A 15,433-nucleotide genomic window follows, 5' to 3' on the forward strand; every position below is an offset into this window, starting at 1 on the left:
AATGGATAATGAGATGGAAAACTTGGAAAGATGAGGAAAGATGTATTTGCTCATGAAAGTGCAAATGCATATGAAGGGATGAAAATGGAAAATGGAAGTGAGATAATGAGTTTTATAGCCACTTTTGGTGAAAAGGAGAAGTCAAAGTACACGGGAAGTGAAAATGACACCATTGTCCAGTCTACCTAATGATCTAGCTAAAAATCAAGTAAGTGCTGATCAAACTATTCCTGCATCTACTGTTTTGAAGCCCAGTATGCCTAAATCTCAAGCTGAAATTTTTAATTCTTTCTTAGCAAATTCTTTTCAAGCTTTTGATATCATAGATCACGCTAAGAAGACCAAAATTCAAATGTCTAAGGTAGAATACTTACAAGCTTATTCAGATCAGTTGGATAGACTTACTAAATTTGTCAAAGAATCCCAGCCTACTCAAACCCATTTGGTTGCTCCTGAAGTCAAGAATATGCCAAATAACTTAGTAACCATTCCATCCTTAGAGTAAAGCCAGTCCATCCAAGTGGCTATTCAACTGTTTCTAACTAGATATTGTTCCAAGTTTGGGTATTCAAGAGTTATAATTAAAAAGAACAAATCTGTTTGCCAACACTATGCAGGTCAAAAATTGTACCAGTTATTGTATGTGTTAAATGTGATTAAGTTCCTTTTAATACCTTCAAGTATTTGGTCTTCTTTTGAAATACTTATGTGCAGATCAATGTGTCAGAAATTGTATTAGTTTATCCATTGCTAAAAGTTTGCAGCTTGTGTTCAAGGAAATGCAGTTTTAATCACAGTCCTTTTGGTGTATTGCCATTTTACTAAGGCATTTGTTTTTTTTTATTAGTGTTTCTTATTCCTTTTCCTCACAAGTTTCTTTTTAGTTACCTATTGTTAAGTGATACCTTTGCAAATCCAATATGAACTGGCCTAAAATCTGGAGGTTCAGTCCTATTTTAGGTCATCCACACCTTGGATTGATTCAATGTTCTCTAGAAATCTCTTGTATTTTGATGTAGAGATAGGGTGCAATTTCTGGAGTTAATAGAGCGTATTTATAGTTTTTAGATAATTTGGAGTTTCAACCAGCTAGGGTTTGAAGTGTATTTGCAGTTGGAAGACATTGCTTTAGATATAGAGGTTTTATTTGCAATATTTATCATAATACCATGGATGGTTATGTTTTGTCATGACTTCTATGAAGGGCTTGATGATTTCGTGTATGATAAATACTTGCTATAGTGGTGTTAATACTGATGCTATAGTGATGTGAATAGTGCTTGCAGTTGGTTTAGATTTGTTTGAGCAAGGGCTTGATAGCATTTCTTTTCCAAGTTGTGCATAGGGTTTGAGCATTTATGTTGGAGTCCTATCACCAACCTTTGGAGACTATTTAAGGCAAAGTAACGTGACTCGGACCCGGCTCGGACTTGGCAAGGGTAACTTGACTTGTGACCCGGCTCGAACTCGGAAATGACTCGGCTGTTACTCGGCAAAGTGAAAAAACCTCAAAATTTTGAGATTTTTTAGGATTTAAAGAACATTCCATGCACCCATTATTGAATAAAGCTTAAAGACACAATAACATCATTAAATAGAAGATAATTTGATCATAATGCACATACTTAAAGTTAAAAGTCAAACATACATCGATTACATAAGTACATTGTACAATACTACAAAGGTAAATTGCTAAATACTATATTACTAGTAATTAAATTTTAAACAGTAGCTGAAGGAAATATTATAAAAGTAAAACATACAAGCATATATAAAATGATAAATCCATGCAACCCATCAAAATGTATATGTATTATGTATTATGAAATCCAACACATCAAGATTCAATGAATCAATAGTCATCATCAAATGTTCCAAATTTTGATCATATATTAAGTTAAACAAAAAGTTAAAACAAGACTATAGCTATGGCTCCTAGTCGGAGTCCTCATCATCATTCTCACCCTCATTGTCATCCTCATCATCATCATCATCGTCATCCTCATCCTCATCCCCAACCTCAACCTCAACCTTAGTATAATCTATAAAATGCCTCTTAGTAAGGGGTCTAAGGTAGGTCTTGGATGATTGATTAGCCATAGCATCAGCGTGTGAGGTGCCTCTAGGATCAACTGTAGTCTCTGGCTCTGCCAATGCCTATGAGGTGCCACTAGGATCAACTGTAGTCTTTGGCTTTGCCAATGCTTGTGAGGTGCCACTAGGAACAACTGGAGCTCTGTGGTCCTCTGTTGCCATAGCCACAGCCTCAGCCTGACCCTCTCTATCTGCTTGGTCAATCCACTGTAGGTCCTCATCATCAAAGACAGGATCAGTAGCCTCAATGATCCACTCAGACTCTGGATAAACCTCCTCTAGAGTAATTGGAGAGGTGTCACTATCCAAAATCTCCCTGGTCCTAATGCATAGGTTGTAATGCACAAAGACTAGCCTATTTATTTTCTCCATAGACAACCTGTTATGCCTCTTCGAGTGGATGTGCTCGAACATGCTCCAGTTGCGCTCACATCCAAAAGTGCTACTTGGCTGGCTCAAAATGCGGATGGCGATTTGTTGAAGGTTTTTGGTTGAAGGCCCAAACATTTGCCACCATCTATCTGAATTTTGAAAAAAGGAAAAGAAAATAAATTATTATCATTTCAAAATTTGAACTTTAAAGTTTAAACTTAAAGTTTAAAGCTAGAAATTTAGAAACTAGATTGTATAAGGCTTAAGCTGCAATTTTTACCTAGCTGCAATTTTGTATGGCCTTCTTTGCAAATTTGACTTGAAAAAATGGGCCCTGATGTATTATTATAGGCATCCATCTCAAGCAATATATCTGTGGCATTAGTGGCCATCTTCGATATCATAGTGTATAGGCCACTAAGAACCTCCTCATGTGCCTTGAAATCATCATGGAAACGGTATGCCGGATTGAGGTAATAGGCTGCTGCTTGGATGAGCTTATGAAGCTGATTTTGCCATCTCCTATCAATTATGTCCCAAATAGGGCCATAGTTTTCCTCAGTGGTATCAAAGCTTAAGAGCTTATCGAATTGTTTATTTTGTGAGTAGTAGAAGCAGATTGGAAAGATGAATACTTTTGGTAAGGAAATTTCAGAGCTGATAGCACTTTTCGAATTTATCATTGACCCTGACAATTAAGGGGTATAGTAAGACAGTGTCATATCCAAGCATGAGGGAGAGTGCAAGTAAAACATTAGAACCCAAGAAAATGAAAAGGGTCCTTTCAAAGAAAAAATTTAGAAGGAGAGCAAGAATATTATAAGGAAGAAAATCTTTGTTTGTCTTGCAAAAGGATTGGGAGCTTAGTCATTTGTGCACAGGCAAAATGGTTAGAAGAGGGGAACATGAAGATTCCCTATCTACTACCAGAATCTTCTTGCCATCATGTCAAGAGTCCCACCGGGAAAAACACAAATCCAATATGGATTTATTGCAGCAGATCGATCAATTGTTAACAAAAGCTGATCTTGTGAACAAAGTTGATTCTCCATGTTTTCAGGCATGCATCATGAGAGATGAGAACATTGTTGAGGGATAAGTTGTAGCGGAATGATACAGTGAGCTCTATGGAGCAGGAATCAATTGCTTAGAGGCTTAGTGAGTAGGAAGATGTTTTACTTTTTTTTATAATTAGCTGCTTTCATTACCATAATATATAAATTATCATCTATGAGATGAGCTATTACTAGTCTTGTGCTCATACACGAGGCAAAAAGATAGGCAGGAACTGGAAGTTATGTCATTACTGCAAAAAATTACTATATTGCAAAGTGGAAATAGGTATAATTTATTTATACTCTAATGCCTAGAGTTATTGGTAGGGTGGCTTGCCTTTGTAATTTGAATAGAGGCTTTACCTCTCATATTCTTTGAATATCCATAAAAAGAACAAATCAAAATGCCAACACATTGCATTCTTGATGTTTGCCCAGGGTAACGTATATATAGCATGTTGTATCGCTATGTACTCTGGCTGAGATGAGATAAAATGCTGTTAATTTTTGTGCATATCATCCGCTCCTTGTCATTATGTGCTCTATCGAAATAAGTTTCTTTATATTCTCTCGTAGTTTACCAATTGAAGTTTTTCTATTATATTTATGCAATTTAAAAAATAAAAAACTAAAATAATTGTTTGCACTAAAAGACATGGATTCTTGCAACTTGATGTCTATAGTGTCTACCCTTGGATCTGCAATGAAGAAAATAACATCGATTTAAAAGTATTTTTTGTTTGTTTTGTCAAATCACCTCTCATTTAGTTGGCTAGTTGATGTTGTAAAGAATTCACATTTGCTTGGCTCTTCTGCAATTCTGGTTACACTATTTCATTCAGGAAAATGTCAAATATTGAAGTCACTTTTCTTAAGATTGATTTCTTTCACTACTCACATGTCTTGAGTATCAACTTTCTCATTGTTTGGGTTATTCAACGGTCAACCCTTTCATGTGGACAGCATCAACATCAAATGTATCTTTAGGTGCACAACATTAACATCAAATGTATATTTTGCTTGCCCCTTCTAACAATTTGTTTGTAGTTCTTTATTCTTATCACAGTAAAATATGTTTTCTTTTTAATTTTTGTATTTATAAATTCATGAAGTTTTTGCAAGTTACATTGTTGACAGTAAAATATGTTTTCTTTTTAATTTTTGTATTTATAAATTCATGAAGTTTTTGCAAGTTACATTGTTGATGTGCTCCTTGTGCCAATTGTAGGGGGATACTATGGAAAATGTCAATATGGAGGACAGGTTTGTTTCTCAGGCCTGTTCTGGCTTTACACTGGACTACTGCAATAGTAAAGGGGAATTTTGTAATGCTTGTATTCTTTTCTGGTTAATACCTTTTGGTATGGGGTGAGTTTAAAGAAAAATGTTAAGGAAATTCTAAAGAGCTTGACATGAAAATCAAACATACCAATATCAACAGGAAGATAAAAATGTGCTGCTTCTCCATTTAAGTTTTTAAGCCATCATTTTTGTTTTGGCATAAGCTGCTGCCATTGACAGCTAGATGCTCAATTATTATTTAGCCAGTTGTTTATAACGTCAAAGAACTTTTTCTTTAAAGCCAATCTGGTTAAACATACATTTCCTACAGACTGGAAAAATCTTCACTGTCAACATCGAGGCAATCTTTGAATGAAATTGCTTCAATGGATGTTGAGGGTTTTCATCCCTAAAACCATATATTTTCAGCATACATGCGACTTCTAGATGAAATCACACTTTCCAGTTAGAAGGCTTTTTGTCTTAGAAATTGGTATTCCTGGAGGGTTTTTGTCTTCGAGAAATGTGATGAGAACTTAAGTCCTTGCTTGGAGCAATTAAAAAATACAATATTCAGTCAAACCCTTTTTCTCTACACAACTGCTTAAGTAGGCACTTAGGGCAATTTGAGGGCAACTGGATGATTTCTCTTTTCCCTTCAAAGATAAAATAAAGAAACCTTTTGAGAATTAAATATTACTTTTTGATCCTACATTCCAATTTTACTTTTACATAATTACCATTTAAGTCAGTTGTATTCTACACCCAGCACCAACAGTTTTTGGCCCTCTTCAGTTGGAAATCTGAAGCAATTGCTGGTTGTTGTGAAGTTTAAAGACATGTATCCTAACCTAGTTGTCCCAAATTTTCAAATGATATTACAATACTTCATTGTCCTCTTATCACAATTGCCTTTATGATAAAGCATCTATATGTGAGAGAACAGAGATTTTGTGTTTTTATGGCCTAAAAAATTGGCAACTCTTACTGTTAAAAGATGGTGATTGAATACAAAAAAATTATTAAAGTTAAATCTCTCTGTATTTGTTTCTCTCTCTTCCGTAGATTTACTTCTATTTCTAATGGTCACTCTTCTTCTACGTTTCCATATTCTCTCTTTGTTCAATATGGAAACTTTCTCTCTCTCTTCAGAATGTTTTTATTTCTCTCTCTTTGTTCATTATAGAAACATTCTTTTGTATACTTTATATATAAATCATTTATTATCCCTGTTTAATAACGCATTCTATATTTTACCATAACATCGTATCTGAGCTATTTTTTTTCGAAAAATAATAGTTTCATTATTGAAATTTTGAGTCATTTTTCAAAAAAGATTTTTGAAAATCTTTAATTTCTTGATGAAATTTTACACACAAGATTTTCAATTTTTTTCGCTTGGGTGTGTTCAAATTTTTTCTTTTCGTTTTGCATGATCGTGAAATATTTTGTTAAACCCAACTAGGGTTTTTGCTGCATTTGTTCTGGGCCTGTCTTTTATCAAACTCAGTCATTTTTTCCCTTGCAAATCGCATCTGTGTTGAAGTCATTGTATGCTTTTTTTTTGAGCGTTTTCTGGGCACCATTAGTGCTGGGCATTTATCTTGTCCACTGGGCATTGTTCGTGTCTAAAAATCACACCATTCTTTGGGTGCTTTTCTTACAAAGTGCACCATTTGTTTGGCTTTTTTTTTTTTGCAGTTTTAGGTTTTTGTGTGGTGATTAATGCTGTCCAACCAGCAATCTTCACCTTCATCAAAGTTCGTTTTGAAAAAAATAGCAGCCATTTGTACCTGCAGCTTGCCTTTTTTAAGAGTTGCATTTTTTAAGCTTATCTACGATTTTTCATGTTTTTTGCAATCAGCTAGGGTTTCTTTCGAAACTCTCTTTTTCTGCACCGGTTTTAAAAATTATTTGTAGCTTGTTGGTGGGTTTTTGCACATCTCAATTGGGTCAGTCTCCATTTTGTTGCGTTCATCGTTTTTTGTACTTTGATTTTCGAGCCAACAGATTCAAAATCTAATTTCAGATTGTTTTTGGGTTTTTCAAGTTCTCTTGTGGGTGTCCTTTTATTTTTTTGGGTCTTCAGTCAACTTGCCTCGAAGTTTGTGCCTTTAAAAAAAAAGAGATTCACATTTTTTTTTTGTATAAAAAAATGTGACTTGGCATCTCTCACCAATCTTCTCTTGGAAGGAAGTCAATGATTCAATTGAAAGAACTGCAACACCTGGAAGCAGAGAATGATGACGATGTTTGAGTACCATCGCCTTGAGGTGCTTGATCTGGGTACTGAGACTCGTCCTACCATAGTCATGTTGGAAATATAAGAGGAGTAACTGAGAGGGGAGGGGTGAATCAGTTATCACAAAAATAAATCCCAGATCCCTTATTGTCAATACAAATCAAAACCAAACTCTGTTTAAACTGAAAATGCTGCTATAACTTAGTTAGCATTGAATCACTCGGCAAACACTAAGAATTACTATTACTTAGCAATTACTGTAATATTTACTTTTTAAGATGTTTAGTGTTATTAACCACAGTTAAGTTAGTTGCAGAAACAGAAAGAAAATAACATGAACACATATGACACCAGGATTTAACGTGGAAACCCAATTTGGGAAAAACCACCAATTGTAACTAGTTACTGTTTTTCACTCTTCTGAAGTGAGCCCTGTTAGGAACCAACTCTATTAAATGTTACAAAACACACTGTTAGGTGTGACCTTGTTAGAAGTGGCCTTGTTAGAGGTCATTAGACATTTCAATCTAGAAATGCCACCTTGTTAGAGGATTTGGCAAATAGCTATTAAGCTAACTTTGTTAAGAGATTTGATATACTGCTACAATTATTAGAGAGTAACAATGATATGACTTGATTGCTGATACAACTGATTTGCTGATTTCAGATCTCTATTTTGGCTTGAATACTTGATCCTCCTTGATCATATAAAACTTTGCAGCTCGGTCAACTTAGGATACTCAGCTATCCTTCAAATTCGCTTTCTTGATTTATCTTATTAATCCCATTCTCCTCTCTTTCAATCCCACAACTTGACCTTATATCTTTTTCCTTGTCAAGTTGTTTTGAATACACTTACAAATATTCAATATTCATCCCTTAAGGTAGCTGGACTTAACAAATAAATTCTTCAAACTAAATATGCTGACTCAAGAAAATCCTTCATTACTCGACCCAGCTTGGTCAACACTAACTCAGAAAAGACTTTTTTCAGACTTCCTTTGTGAACTGCGTGAACTCAGTTAACACTGCATTGTGAATTGAATTCCCTTTGTTAACCAAGCGAGCTCGGTCAACACTGGTTCCTCGCCAACTTCTCTTTGCTACCCTAGTGAACTTGATAGACACTATCTTCCAACAAACTTCCTTTGGTGCTCGAGTGAACTTGGCAAATACTGTCTTCAAACTTGATTATCTCTGGAATGCTCGACAGACACTGGAAACTATCTTCATTGCTCGAGTGAGCTCGACAAACACTGATTGGTAAAGACTTGACATTTTGTGTAACATCAAACACAATATACAATTGAACAATTTTATTCAACAAGTCAATGCTACTCAAGAGAAGTTTGATGAGCGTAATTGTGAAATGGTTATGCTCATTAAGCTTTTTGTTACTTACGATCAATTGCGTCAAGTTTTGTTTGACAAAACAACTGTAGAGATCTGGAAAACATTTAAGGATCTCCATGAGACATTAGATAAAAGTAGAGCTTTCTTCCTGAAGAATCAACTATTCTCTATTATTATGGATGAGCACATGTCCTTACAAGAACATTTTCTAAAGATATGGTGGTCCTTAGAGATCAACTTGAGGCCATTGGCCATACAATGGAGGAAGAGGATATGGTGGTCATTACTTTGAAAAATCTACCACTATCCTATGAGCCCTTCATTGAGATGCTCAACATTACTGCAACTAATGTTGACCTCAAATTTTTAGATTTGTGCACCAAACCTCTATAGCATGATCGTTTGAAACCTCAGTTGGGTAATAGTGCTCCTTCACCCTTGTCTGGACAAGTATTTTCAGCCCAATTCTTTCAAAAGGATAAAGGCCCATCTCACTCATCCACTCCATCCTAGGATAGCTCCAAGAAAAAACTTCGGTGCAACTATTGACACAAATTTGGTCATGTGATCTAAGAATGTAGGACTCACATTGCTTCTGAATAGCGGAAGCAGGGAGGGTCTCAGCCACAAGCCAATATTATAGACCATGCAGAGCTCACTGATAAACCCAAGTTTTCCTTTTACACCTTTTGAGGATTCACCTAGCAATTTGTTTTGTTTTGAAGTTACATTGACCATTAAGGGAGGGTATTAGTGTTAAATCTCTCTATTTTTGTTTCTCTTTCTTTCATAGATTTTCTTCTAATTCTAATGGTCACTCTTCTTCTATGTTTCCATATTTTCTCTGTTCCATATGGAAACTTTCTCTTTCTCTCTTCAGAATGTTTTTATTTCTCACCCTTTGTTCGTTATAGAAACATTCTTGTGTATAGTTGTATATATAAAAACGTTCTTTTGTGTAGTTATATATAAAAATCATTTATGATCTCTGTTTAATAACACTTCTATTATTTTACCATAACAAAAACCCTTACATGATAAAATAATATTCTCTTTTCTTACACAAGTGGGTTTAAAGAATGCAATTATCTGGAGATTTTGTTGCAAATTGATGAAGGTATGCTTTTAAACATTGGGAAACAAGCCATTATTATTGTGTCAAATTTCTTTAGTATTTTTGTACCTTTTGACACATAAATTTCACTCATGGACAATTTGCTCATTTGCATTTTCCTATCACCTTTTGGTGTACCTTGCTCAACTTTATATTTGAACAAGTCATTTTGGTCAACCTTTAAAAGCTTCACTGATTTGTACGTTTTGTTAAAGGATTCAAGCTAGCCTTTGGGCCAACGACATTACAATAATGATTGATGTGTTTGTGATTTGAAAATGTCAATTAATATATTTGGCTAGCTTGATTATACAATACAATGAAAACTCATCCTTGTACTTTGCATTAAGACGAGTCATTCAAGCAAGAAGCAAATTGAATAAAAATTGCAATGATTAGATAATTAGACAAAACTAGGAGTATAAATTTAAAATGATCTAAATTTCTAGACTTTTAGTATATCAATTTTAGTGGAGAACAAAGCATAGGTGATGGATTTGATGAAGTCAAACTTGTTAAATAGGCTCAATCATGTCATGTTACCTATTTGTAATATTATGTAATATAGACTGAATTGTTGTTTCGCATTCCAATGTCTTAGCCATACTTGCTTTGGACTAAAGTCTTTAAAGTTTCCATGTGTGGGAGCATGTCACATTTTCTAAGTCCAAGTCATCAAAGTTGTTGAGTTTGGCTTCTTGGCATTCCCTTTCCTCTATTTCCTTTGAGGTATTAGACTTTTGCCTACTAACATTCGTTTTATTGCTTCACCACTTCCACTTCTTATCTCATTGGGACTTCAGAGCTTTCTATACCATCATACCCCTAAAACCCTACTCCCTTTCAAATCCCAATTCCTAAATCATGATATGGGTTATGGAGTACCATTGACGCTCAAACTCCAACATTCTAGCCTTTGTTCACTATTCATATAACCTACCTTCCGTTGATATGTGTTTTATGACCTATCATGTAATGTCCCCTTTCTAGGTGACAAGAGAAGTGTGGTAGGTTGGCCTATCATTTGGTTCTCGTAGGCCAATAGAGTGTGGAGGAAACCAGTACATGGGCTTAGAGAGCTATGCAAGACCTTTTTAGGCAAGTTAGTGCAATTGTTAACAGGTTCCTAAAATTTTGGAGGGATCCTATTTTTTTAGGGTTGACTAGGAGTGGTCTAAGAGGCATCATAGGGTTGGAGATCATTTTGGTGACTTTGAGTGTCTTTACTTGTTTTTAGGAGAGTGGCACCAGGGGTACATACAGTAGAGGAGATTCACAGGGTCTCAGTTTGGGGTTAATAAGATCATTTCTCTACATTTGATGCTAGCTTGCTGGTTTGGATTTCAGAATGGATTCAGTTTCCAGATTCATCCAAATCTTTGGGGGTTGGGTTTGGATTTGTTTTGGGTTCATATTTACAAATACATTTTTTTTTAGTGTTACATTGACGTGGGGTGCGGGGGAGTGGGGACATGACAATGAGGGTGTGGGGGGTAGGGGAGGTAGGTTGCATAGTATACATATATGGCTTGAAATGCTAATTATAAAATGGTACTTTAATATAACATACCAAATAGAGTTCAACAATGAATATAGAAAATTGAAATGTGATTCACAAACCATAAGTCCAAACTCCAAAGATTAAACTTTATAACCATTGACCATTGAACTTAGTAACATACTCATAATAACTTGTAACATTAAACATTAAAGTTTTAAACATAATAATAAATAAAAAATATAAATCATTTATAGTACCATGTAAGTCAATTATTGACTATCAAATGACAAAGATGAAAGATTTAAAATTCATTGTTCAAATTATAAATATGATATATCATAAAGATCAAGATGCTCATGATTACGATGAGCAGAGTAGCATGAAACAGTGAAATGAAATAATGTATCATGGCCATATTAAAGTTAGTACAATCTACTAAATGTCAATAATGAGAACGTAAGGGTGGAAGCTCTTAGTACAATCTACGAAATGTCAATAATGAGAACGTAAGGGTGGGAGCTCTCTAATCATCCCCTAAACCGAAGTCCTCATCACTAGAACTACTAGATTCCTCATGCGTAAGATAATATAATTTAAAAAAAAAAAGACTTTTCAACATGGGTGCTCGACGCACCCCATGTGTCCCTTAGAAGCTCCCTGGGTACACCCATGCACCCAAGATGCACTCTTGAACCCGCTAGGTGTGCCGAATAGAGTAGTGTTGGTGAGACGGTGGTGGAGCGTTGGTGCGAGACGTACTTGTTGGTTCCCAAAACCGCAGATTGGAAATCCAAGAGCCTGCCACTTCTCCGATAGGACTTCTCAATCAGTTCTAGCGAACGAATGGGAATACTTCTCAATTCCCTTGTACTTTTGCTCCGCTACACCCAAGCAGGTAAACCTTTACCTCAAATGCTGATTGTTTGGTTCAAGGCTTTTCTAGAGTGAATTTACACTCCTAAGTTCTTCGGTTGGCAAGGTCGTCAAGCTCAATCAAAATGAAAATTGGATGCTGAGTGTTTGAATTGTATAAGGTTTTAATAATGGATCTGATGCTTGTAGAAGGAATATATAGATTTTCTGACTTCAATAATAGAAAGACCAATGCCTCTGCTCATTTGGGCAATAGAGTCAACTTCAGCGAATTTTCATGTACAACTTTATAATGTTTTGCACACTTATAACTGCCAACAATTTAATAATCAAAATGTGACAGATCAAATATATACGCAATCTTAAATTAGTCTAGATTGAACTTTAACTCCTTTGGTAAGGAGACAAACTGGACACAGATGCAGAAACAATTAAATATTTCACACTATCTGTGATGATCGAATTTAAATGCTAGATGGCCATGTCCACTTATCCGACATTTAAATTGTATACAAATTCCAAAAAATAATTAGAAAGGCCGATTCGCCTGCAGTTTAAATCTCCACGCCTTTAATAATAAACAAAGAACATTTTATTTTATTATAAAAATAATATAAATAGAATTTATATTACAAAGTCATAATATACTCCTTATCCCTCCGTACAAGTAATATAAAAATACTTTTCTCCTAAGAGAATATGGATGTCGGAATATGTTGTTATTGCTTTCGGACTTCTCTTCTTATTTATCTCTCAATACCAAAGTTTGTATAACTTTTCAAAATGAAAAGTTATATCCTTTCATTTACATGCAGTTTTATTTAATCATATTTGTTTAATTAAATTTCAACCTTATAACATCAATAATTATCCTCTAATGATACATCTGATCAATGACCTTTATTCTTTGAAAAACCTTAGAGAAATACGTGGGATTATTTTCATCCTGGCTTTCTTAGTTGTGCGGCGCTAACCTTGACCAACCATTTGTGCACGATGATGATTGAATAGTTCTATTTGTTATCATTCTGCAACTTTTTTCTAATGGTGTCTTTACCAATGAAGACTTCCGATGACTAGGTTTGTTTTGGTGCATATTCAAACCTTCATTATTTGCTCTTGACACATTATTCTTCTCAATGGGGTGCTATATGAATTTGGAAGTTGTTTTTTGACCTCAGAAAGTGAATTCCCTTAATTGCTTATCGTCCTCATTTTCGATGTTTTTGGAGACTTGGGATGTTATCCAAGTTACAATTGAATATTGTTTGATTATGACGTGGGTATCTTGACTGCTTGCCTTTGATCATAGTTCATATGCGTTTCGAACATCAAATCTTTTGATTGACAGGATCAATATTCATTCGAACATTGATGTAATTGGTTGGGACTTGCCGTTTCTACATATATTGTCATTGAAGATTGCCCAGACGATTCTAGACACCTCAATACATAATTGTTGTGGCTATTGCATGGATTTTTCAATGTAAAATGTTGGCTTGTATTGTACAGGATTCTTTGTACCACATCTCAATATGCTTGTTTATGGACTTGATGCCTTCAGAAGCTCACTATCATTCATATCCCATACAATTTTAAGCAGTCTGTGATAGTGATCAACATTTGCTCATGTTGTATCTTCTAATGAATGGGGCTGGTGCCAAAATCACTAATTGGGAGAAATACAATCAACTGTTCTTGTCTGTGTTATGCGTCAAAACACGTCCCAGCTTTAAACTCCAAGCAATAACGTTGTTTTTAGTTTATTTGCTCTCATCATTCCTGTTCTTCCTATTGCCAGACCAGCTTGCTCATTTGAACTCTCACATTTGATGTTAACATTGCTGTTCAAAGGTGGGAGATATAATGAATATGCATTACATACAAGGAAAATGTATATAAATTATGTAAGAGGTGAGTTAGGTTGGATACAGAGGCACATTAAATAAGTGAAGTGAGTTTAAAAAACAAATGTAGGATTTAATTGGAAGAAGTACTAAAGGCTTGGCTGGGATCTAGTGAAAAGATATGAGATGCTTTTATGAATTTATGATCATCTAACATTTTTTGTCAAATGGAGGCAAAAGAATTTTGAGCTCCATCAGTACCCACACTCGAGAAGTCCGTGCACCCGGTGTGCCAGGGGTTTACCCCGGGTGCGGGCACCCGAGTAACACTTTTTTTAAAATATGTATGTGTGTGTATATACATGCAACAACAAATAAGTTCATCCATCACTATGCTAATAGTAAAGTAACATTGCAAAATACACCACCATATCTATGTTTCAGTTCAATGGGATATGAATTGCATCATTTAGCCATGCAAACAACATGATGCACTTGCTTGGTCACATGCATGGGACATATTTACACATCAAGGAGACAGTTTGATAATGAAAGGAATTGTCAAAAGTTATTTGAATTTTTATTTTGTATTGGTTAGAGGATTTCTAACCAGGTTATATCAAAAATTGAGATTAAAATTTTAATCCCTAGATTCAAAGATATCATATATTTTTTAAAGAAATTCCTTTATAATTGTCAATTTGGATTTCCTCTATAAGAAAACACTTTGAAAAAGTCTAAAAAAGTTTTGAGGCCAAATCCATCACAGATTCGGCCGTTGGGCAGAAAATTCTTCAAAACTTGCTGCAAATTCTACCTGGGTTCCTCTGACACAATTTGCAACAAATTCGTAGTTCTGCAGGCAAAATTGGGGAGAATTTGACAAGGACCAGACCTTGTGCAGAATTGACCCAGACTTTGAGGGTTGTAGGAGAGAATCTGGTAACTTAGATTTGATGAGCATGCCTAGATTTTGGGGGAGAACTATTAGTGGGCATAAAAGGATCAGGTATCATCATCAAGTAGGTAGCTATCATTTGTTTCTAGTTTCAAGCTTATTTGAGCATTTTATGAATAAACTAGGAACTATTTTTATAATTTGCTACGTGGTGATTAGATATTTTAATATTTAAATGATTGAATAATCACTTATTATTATTAATGTAATAATCCTATATAATAAAGGCCCGCCCTTGTGCCATGATGCCTAGGAAACATAGTTAAGTTGTTATCTAAAAACAACTTAATTTTATCAATAGGAAAGCCTAAGGGGGTTGAGCATAAGGAAAAATATAAAAAATATAATGAAAAAATGCAAGACAACCCTACAAATGAATTAGGGGTTGAGGCAATAAAGCAACATGTTGGCTCCCATTTGCATCATTCCAGGTTATTATTTTATCTCAGAATATATGGTAGAGCTCTATATTGAGGTTTACAGCAATAAAGTCACCAAGAATTAAAACTCTTGGAGAGAGGAGTAGGTTGGATGGCTACTAACTTATTCACAGATTGAGAATTAATTATCAGCTTGTAGAGCCCTTTGTTAATTAGAATTGTGAAGAAGTTGCAGATTTTGAGTGAGGAATCAGGAATTTGTGGCAGATCAGGAAGATCAGTTAGTAATAAATGTGAAAATCATACCCAGATGAGCTGTACATGCATATACAGCTGACCTAACGATGTGAGGGTTTTTCTTGG

The 15,433-nt window shown here is 34.9% G+C and overlaps 1 protein-coding gene across 2 annotated transcripts in view; it reads left to right on the forward strand.

Moving 5' to 3' along the window:
* LOC149549941 (DNA ligase 4-like) overlaps positions 1-15,433 on the forward strand; it is a 166,159-nt gene that overhangs the window by 42,035 nt on the left and 108,691 nt on the right. For both annotated transcript variants that reach the window (XM_089793146.1, XM_089793147.1), the window contains exon 4: positions 4,750-4,784. In XM_089793146.1, the coding sequence (XP_089649272.1) occupies positions 4,750-4,784 (35 nt within the window). The remainder of the gene's footprint in view (positions 1-4,749; positions 4,785-15,433) is intronic.

This window comes from Cupressus sempervirens, chromosome 7, assembly GCF_028749045.1.
Source record: "Cupressus sempervirens isolate cs-2001-9-10 chromosome 7, ASM2874904v1, whole genome shotgun sequence".
NCBI lineage: Eukaryota > Viridiplantae > Streptophyta > Pinopsida > Cupressales > Cupressaceae > Cupressus > Cupressus sempervirens.